This window comes from Crocodylus porosus, unplaced genomic scaffold (genome assembly GCF_001723895.1).
Source record: "Crocodylus porosus isolate Cpor-Errol unplaced genomic scaffold, CroPor_comp1, whole genome shotgun sequence".
NCBI classification, from domain to species: domain Eukaryota; kingdom Metazoa; phylum Chordata; order Crocodylia; family Crocodylidae; genus Crocodylus; species Crocodylus porosus.
This window is the reverse complement of record NW_017728921.1, coordinates 5,869,818-5,878,288: the sequence shown is the minus strand read 5'-3', so window position 1 is coordinate 5,878,288 and position 8,471 is coordinate 5,869,818. Positions and strand designations below refer to the sequence as shown.

At 42.0% G+C, this 8,471-nt stretch overlaps 1 protein-coding gene across 2 annotated transcripts in view; it reads right to left on the bottom strand.

Moving 5' to 3' along the window:
- The window catches only part of DNAH10 (dynein axonemal heavy chain 10), an 81,764-nt gene that overhangs the window by 6,739 nt on the left and 66,554 nt on the right, over nucleotides 1-8,471 (bottom strand). For both annotated transcript variants that reach the window (XM_019538905.1, XM_019538904.1), the window contains 8 exons: nucleotides 7,410-7,689; nucleotides 6,521-6,750; nucleotides 5,593-5,866; nucleotides 4,957-5,061; nucleotides 4,399-4,553; nucleotides 3,284-3,438; nucleotides 1,643-1,826; nucleotides 801-1,001 (listed from right to left, as the gene is read on the bottom strand). In XM_019538905.1, the coding sequence (XP_019394450.1) occupies nucleotides 801-1,001; nucleotides 1,643-1,826; nucleotides 3,284-3,438; nucleotides 4,399-4,553; nucleotides 4,957-5,061; nucleotides 5,593-5,866; nucleotides 6,521-6,750; nucleotides 7,410-7,689 (1,584 nt within the window). The remainder of the gene's footprint in view (nucleotides 1-800; nucleotides 1,002-1,642; nucleotides 1,827-3,283; nucleotides 3,439-4,398; nucleotides 4,554-4,956; nucleotides 5,062-5,592; nucleotides 5,867-6,520; nucleotides 6,751-7,409; nucleotides 7,690-8,471) is intronic.

The window sequence follows — 8,471 nt, the reverse complement described above, 5'->3', positions numbered from 1 at the left end:
ACCTTCAAGAGCAAATTGGATGCTTATCTTGCTGGGATCCTGTGACCCCAGCTGACTTCCTGCCCTTTGGGCGGGGGGCTGGACTCCATGATCTTCCAAGGTCCCTTCCAGCCCTAATGTCTATGAAATCTATGAAAGATGCCATTGGCAGCTTAGATTGTTTGACTTGGTGAGAGTGGTTGAAGTATCATGCCACTGCCCTAACATCTAAGAGAAAAAATATGCTTGCAGCAGTGATTTAGAACAACAGAAATAAAGTAACCACAGAACAAACATCAGAGCAATATTTCTGGCTTGCAATTTAAAAAAAAAAATCAGTTCAGCTTGGCTGTGATAAGTGTATCAGACTGAAGAAGCAGCTGGAAACCATTATTCTGTTACAATGTCTGCTCCACTCTCACTGTTGCCAAGCTAGTCACAGATCTCATGTCTCTATTTAAGCATTAGACCTGACAGAAAGTATTTCCATGTATCTGGGTATTTTCTAACCCACCCATGTGACATTTGGGTTCAATGTTCATTTGCCAAGCTGTGTAGGTTTACTGACAGGACATCACTTGGAGCTACCCACCTTAAAGTAGTGGGCCAGTGAATGCTTCTGTTAAGCATCCTGCCTACCAAAGAAAATCCACCAGTTGAAAAATTGAGAATGAAACAGAATCTTGCTCACACCAAAAAAAAAAAAAAGACAACTTAGGGCCCCATTTTACATCCTGCGCTTGGGCCAGCCTCAAATCAGGACTGCCTGAACAGCCATGGTTACTCATGCCCTCTGCTAGCACGTTCCTACTGTACTGTACCTTCAAAGACTTCTGAAGTATTCCGATAGGAAAGCCCTTGGTTGGGTCAGTCGTCAGCCACAAGCGGAAGTCTGGATGAGGCTTTGTAATTTTCTCCAAGGCCTTCTCCAAATCAATCAGCCATTTCACCAAGAGATGACAGTTCTGCAACATTAACCACTGTCCACGAGCCACCGCATTTTCCAGCAACTGCAGTGCAACCTGCATCAATGAGATGGAAACAAGCTGCTTATGAGTAAAGTTTCTTTCAACTCTGCAAGTGAAGGGATTCTGAATGGTTTAGTGCTTCTGATGCTTCCTCAGGGCAAGAAAGCAAAGCAGAACATGTTATGGTACCACAGAGTTCACTAGGCATCCTCCAGTGGTAACAAACATCTGCAAATGAAGCAACTGTCCCCCTTCTCAGAGCCTTGCAGGAATACCTAGTTTTGGAAGAGCCGCTGATATATCTATTAAGGTGGTATTTTCAGAAGTCCTTGGCACTGACCTAATGTTGATCTTGTGGAAGCTAATAGGAGTTTTGCCACTGACTTCAATTGCAGCAGTCAATCGAATGTTAAGTGCTTTTGAAAATCCCATTTCAGGGTTCATGGCAGAGCACAGAAATAACTGGAAGCATAAAGAGTGCATGGCAGATTCCCCAAACCCCAATTCGCAGTTACAACTCTCCCGACATTCATATCAACAGCTGAAAAGTGACTTAAACTCTTAGGGTGTTTATAGACAGGGGGAGGGGTCTTTTAATTAGTGCAGCTCCAAGATGCAATATTCACAAGCTGACAGAGCAAACCCAAGCACACACCTGCTACCCCACTGACCAGTGTTTGTGCACAGCCACTTGCCTTTTCTTGTCCTTGTCCCATGGCGAGGAATTTGAGCCTGCTTCCTCCAAAGCCTGTCCGTTCAGCCAGCTTCATGAGGTCACTGGCAGGGTCGGACCCAGGACTTAGGATAAAAACAACTGGTGAGTAAGGAGTGCTCTGCTCAAAGATAGCGTCAAAGCTGATCACAGGAGGCTGAACATACCTGCAGAGAGAGGGCAAGAAAACAGGAAAACAGGAAATTGCTTCATTAATTATCACAAAAATAGTCAATAACATTCAATCTGGAAAAGTTATCAGGGATATAAATCGTGTCTTATTTAGGCAGGATGATCAAATAATATACCAGGAAGACCATGAAGATCTAAGACTCCAAAATGGACAAAAAAAATGAAATTACAAGATTTACCAGTGAACAAAAATTAACTTCATTTTGGGACCATTGAATGTTTTGGTTCAATAACATGAAACTGTTTTGTTTCAATAAGGTAAACACAATATTGTCTATAAATAATTCAAACTAGTCTTTTAATATATTGAAATAAGAAGCAAAATTTACCAAAATGGAAAAAGCCAAAACAAAACCTTTTACCTTATAAAATCCAAATGTTTTGAAGTCATTGAAAGAAAATAAGAAAAATGAAATGATTTATTTGGCCATGTTTCTGATGACAATTGTTTTTCAAAACTGACACATTCCTGAGAAATCTTTAGATTTCAATTACACTGCTTTTTCCCATGGAAAACTACCATCTAATATTTCTTAGCCAGTTCTAATTATAAACTACCTATCTTGAGAAGGCAAAGGCTAAATAAACCAAGGTTAAATGACTTTATGGGGGTTATTTTACATAGAATTTTCTTCACTGGTGGTTTTAAGGCAGATGCCAGACAGGCACAAGTCTAGGTTGATTTATGAACAATGCATCTGGCATCTGTGCACCAGGCCTGGACTCTTCAGGTCCCTTCCAGCTGTATAATTATGTGACTATTTTTTAATGGAAAGGACCTTTAAAAATGTCTATTATCAGTTGGCAGTTTGGAAAGCATCTTAGCCAGGAGGGAGAGAGAATGGGAAAGACATGACAGTTAATGTTAGGTGAAGCGATACTGTGAGCAAAGAGCTGACATTTTCAGGCACCCAGGATTACCACACTGCCCAAAATGATAGAAAAGACAGCTGTATCTCCAACAATGTTTGGCTGGAAATACCAGCTTAGGTTACTGAAATTAATTTTTTTTAAAAATCCCCTCTCATACAGCACCTTTAACTATGTGTTAAGAGGCTACGAGGAAGTAGAAGCATGTACAAATCTGTACTACATAGGCTTGGGAAAGTCAAGGCATCAGCAGAGACTGGTTTGTTTTCCTGAGTACAAATTCTCCCCAGACATACTTACCTAGGTGCAACAGCATGGAAAAGGAGAAATTCTGACAGTGATTTTAAATCAACGCCTACTTTTTGTTTAGCATCCAAAGACCTTAAAGCACAAAATACCAGTCAGAATGGAATACAATCCTTTTCCTTGCCGGGTTTAGATTTGTGACCACTAAACCTTAATCTACAATAGATGCTTGGTGATTCCTTCAGAGAACCTCTGACTTCTACAGTTCTTTAAAAATTAGAAAGATTCCAGTGAACAACAATGTGACAGCACTTACTTCTCACTCATTGTCAAAGTGACGTAATCAGTCACTGCACGGTACACCCGGTCCACTCGGAAACACCGCAAAAGCAGGAGCTTCTGAAAATGTGTGAGACTTTTGCAGTAGTGCATGGGAAATGGTGATTGTTCCAGGGCATCTAGGTCATACCACTGGGTGAAGAAGTACAACAGAGAATACAGGTTAGCCAAATGGCTAAATAAACTGATATATTAGGAGAGGCAGAGTCAGTCTCATAAAAGAAATAAACAAGAGAAACAGATATGGGAAGAAAAGAAAGGGAAATAAACAAGAAACTCAGAGAAGATCATTAAAGAAAAACTGGAAAAAAATATTAAGTGAATGCCATCACTTCAACTTTTTCCATCTAAAAACATGGGTGGCTGGAATCACCTGCACATTTCCATGTTATGGCTGGAATTTTTCTTATGACAGAAACAAAAATCATAATCGCAAGCTAAAAGTAATAGTGAATACCCTGCAGTAAGCAAATCAAGGACTTCCTTTGCTCTCTATTATATTTCAAGGAAAAAGAGGCATGTAATGAAACAAATGCAGCGAATTTAAAAGTTAGTAAAGGAAATGGTTTACATAGTGCATAGTAGAATTAAACAAAATATTAGAAGTGAAAGCCTGTCTCTACTGAAATCAAAACTCCTGTTGATTTCAATGAGACACAATTTTGCCTAAGGTATCTACATGGAAAACAAGAATCCCTACTGTTACAGTATGGAAAATGTCTTAAAACATTAAGAACTCTCTATTCAGGGTGTAAGCCAAATACTGATTGTCTCAAGTCATGAAGAAACTTCCCCCATGGGCTGGGCAATTCATGAATTGAACACTATTGGGTTTCCTTTCTCCTAATGCATCTGGTTAGAGACAGAATATCAGGCTACATGGGTGACTGTTTTTTCCCCATTACCACAATGCCCATGTTCCCAAATCCATCATGCTATTTACTCTTTATCTTCCAAAGTAGAAGCTGATCAAGACATCAAATGAAAAAGCTAATGACATGCCCCGCTCCCCCCCGCCCCCCCAAAAAAAATTCTTACAAGTTATATTATATTTGAACATATAATAGTTGGGAAGGGGAAAAAAGCACCTACATTTTTCCATACATCTGGATTTTTCTCTACATCATCTGGAAGAGACTCAAATTTCTCAGGAAACAGTTCAGACAGGCGCATTACGTCCTCCCAGCCTTGATCTGAAAGCCAAGTATATGGCTTCTTCCGTGCACTCTTCTCCAATGAGATATTCCCTGGTCATGGTTCAGAAAAATGAGTACATCATTGTCATAAATGCCACAATACATGGTCTACTCAGACAACCCATCCCAGGAAACTTGTTAACTGGGAGCCCAATACCTATGAATTAGTTCACTGGAGGAATCTGTGCAAGTGTCTGAAGGCCAAGGTATTATTTCTGCCACCATTTATCCATTTAACCACCAATGAACTCTTGGGATGGCATGTTGGCCCCCTGAAGTCAGCGGGAGCTTTGCCACTGGCTTCAGTAGAATCAGTGTTTCACAAAGGGCCAAGATATTCAACTGGTGTAAACTGTTACAGCCCTGTTGGCTTTGAGGGCACTTCAACAATTTTTACCAGCTGAAGATGTAGCCTAATGTGCTGTTACAGTCAAACACTAAAAGTTCACGTTACCTTTTAAAAAGAAGTCAAGTTCTTCCTGTGGGACTCTGCCATCAGCTTGTTCTATCTTGACAGTCATATTAAAGGAAAAAAGTAACTTGTGTCTCTCAAACAAGCCTGCAATAAGAAGGTAACATTCTCATCAGCCTGCTTCTAAACCATTTAGAAATTCAGCAAGCTTCAACTCCAAGCTTCAGCTCCAAGTCCTAAGCCTGATTGCCCTACAAAGTTATAGGGAATGAGAAATGGAGTTTGGAGCCAAGACCCATAGAAATATGAACCTGCTGCTATATTGACATTCAGGCCTGAATTTGGCGTCAAATCACCTTCAATCTGCAGCAGGCCAGGGTGCCACTTTCCATAGTTTCAGTTTAGAACCATTGATATTTGTAGCCAATACTTTATTCAGAGTAGCAGGACATCTTAAAGTTGCATGGATGGATTGCAGCACTTCTCTGTACTTCAGAGCAATGTTGCCATGAGGGAAGATGAGCCACAAAGGATTACAAGTCTCAGCAGGGAACAGAGAAGGAATTCAACTTCTGATGAACCACCTTTGGCAGCACAAACTTTGGGGTTCTACACAGCTGACTGAAGGCACATGCATTACAAGGACACACGCTTACCCAACTGGCTAATCACACTAACCTGTGCAGCCATAGTTATAGACATTGAACGTCAGTGTATCCATGATATTTTGTAGCCTCTTTGGAAGAACTGAGTTGGGCATGGATTTTCGAAGTGAAAATCCAAATACCTCTAAGAAGGAAGCCAAGGAGTACTGATACATGGAGTTGACCAGGGCCATCTCAGACAAGACAAAGAACAAAATGGCACCCCTCTTCGCAGCAGGCCGGTAGCCATCTCGCAGCTTGTCAATGTCCATGGCTGTCTTCTCAGCCAGCTTAAGTTTCTCTGATACCTAGTTGTAAGTGAGAAAACCTTGAAATTGATTTCATTTGTATATAACTGCTGTAATGAGTGACATGATGTATTATGTGCTGAGCTAATCTGTAGACAAACAATACTGAAATAGCATTTTGAACTATTCTGAACACCTAGGTTTTAAAAATACATTAACCACGTTTCTCAAGACATACTGCATATTCTTTAGTTAGGTGGGTGACTGTGCGTGAGTGGGAAAGTAAATTCTTTGGGAATTCAGACTTCTGTCTCCAGGCACACGTGCTACACCTGTACCTGAAAGAATTCTCATGTCCAGCTGCCCAGGATGTGACTCTTACAGCTTATCTATCTATGTGGAGAACAAACCCCACAGTAAACACTACTGCGAGCTTACAGTAGACCAGATACTCCCTTAATTCCATGTGCTGACACTCTTTGCAAGCCATGTCACCTATGCAAAGAGTGTCAACCTGGGGATCTGACAAGAAGCAGCTACTACACTGGAGAGTCTTTCCCTAGTCCATGTGCCAGTGTCTTTCCTGTGCAGACAGGCCCTCAGCTCCTTTTCCAACTTAGGTCTAACTTGCAGAATACTGGAGGATGAAACAAACCCAAAGGAAAGAAGGGGCAGCTGGGGAAGAAGTGCTGCAAGGTAAGGCTAGAGAGGTACCTCAGTAGCTTTGGATTTTGTCTCCTCCAGGGTGTGCACCAAGTCCACATTATCCAACATGTTTCCTGTGGAAGTCGCCAGCTCGCGGAGGAGAGAGTCTTCCAGATCCTTTAGCAAGTTTTTGTTCTCACTGGTTTCCTGGATGAGATGTTCTCTCTGCTCTTCTAGCTCTCTTCTTTCAAACCCCACGATAACGCTAAGCAGTTGGTCTTCCAGGCCTTTTAGAGTAACTATAGGAGTATATGAAGAGCCATACATTTAGTGCAGAGCTAGTTAAAACCCAAAGGCTAGTTTTCCTGCTGCGCCTTAAACCTACATAATTTATCAGCATTGCATGCTCAAGGGTGTGGCACAATTATTGCACAGAACCATTAACCAAACAGATCTGGGCCTTGTCTGACAGATCTAGTCAGTGACGTTTAGTTCAAGAGCTACACATCCTAATGTACCAGATAATTCCTGTATCCCACTTCTGTAACTACTGCCTGTGCTTCTGACTATCTCAGAACTTGCTCCCTGTCTTCTGCCTCATATAGAACCAGATTCTGATATAGCTTTCCTCATTCTGAATAGCATCTCATGTCATATAGTACAACATAAATACCAGTGCCAGATTCTGCCTTTCATTCAGACCAGTGCCAGATATGTGCAGTCAGAGAAACGCCAGTTAGTCCAACTAAAAGGGCAACTGACTTCAGACTAATGGATTTGCAACTTATATCCACCTACTGAAAACACTCCCAGTTTGCAGTTCAACCCATACCAAGTACTTTGTGGTACTTTCTGATATAATAGGAAATATCTGGGTTCTTTAGAGCAATTGAAAACTTAACAATAGCCATGCATACTTAAGATGTGTCCTGTTGCACAAAAGCAGGCATTTGCTTACCTGTATAATTGATAACCATGGCTTTCCCAAATACTGATGGTGAATATTTAGGGTTAGCAAGCTTAGTGTTCAGGTACAATTTGAAGTTACTGTCATAGTCGACTTCCTTATCACCCAAGATGATGAAAGTTCGGCCCTGCCCCACTTTAAAATTCTTTTCCAAGACATTGTCTATGACAGGATCTATATATTCATCAACGTCATGGAACAGGAAGGGACTTCCATACTTTATGGCCATTTCTAGCTGTTTAAGGAAATCTGGATCATTAAAAGAAGCCATCTGGAAGAGAACACAAAAATAGAAAGGTTGGGAAACAGAGCTAACAACTTGCTAAACATTGCACTTATACAATTGTGAACATTCGAAAAAAGCTCTGCTGTTTGTGGAGCTCTGCCTTTCATCCTGCAGACGATGGAAGTTTCACTGGTAGGGAACAAGGAGTACACTAGGCCTGTGTGAAGGGGCTAGTATTCACTTCAGATTCAGATACAGCAGATTCAGGGGACAGCAATTTGATTCACTGTCCTGAATTGGTTCAGCCAAATCTGATTCGACGATTTGGCCACTGCCGAATCTCCAAGTCAAACAAGCCCCATCTCCCACCCGCTCTCCCCACCCCATCAATGGCTGCCCCGCGTGCACTGTTGGGCAGTGGGGACCCCTCACCATCTGGCAGGAGCTGGTGACTACAGGGCTGCCTTATTTAGTTTGTTTTAGTTTTTGTTTTTTTTAAAGCGTCAGGATGTTGGGGCGGGTGGAGCAACCATGTGGGGGGGGCTGGGAGAGTGGGCGGGTGTTGAGGGGGTTCAGGCAGGGGATGGGGCTTGGTGGGAGTCCCCCCATGGTCCCGTCCTCCAGCCTTCCTCCAGCCTCCTACTTACTGGCATGGAGTCCAGGTCCAGCTCCCTGCAGTGGTGAGTGGGGACCACCCAAATCTCCAAACCTCTCCAGATCAATTTGGAGAGCTTCAAATCGATACGGACCTTTTTATTGGTCTCTCAATTCGATCCGGATTTGGAGATTCAGCTGCCGAATCGAGCCAAATCTCCTCCGAATCGAAT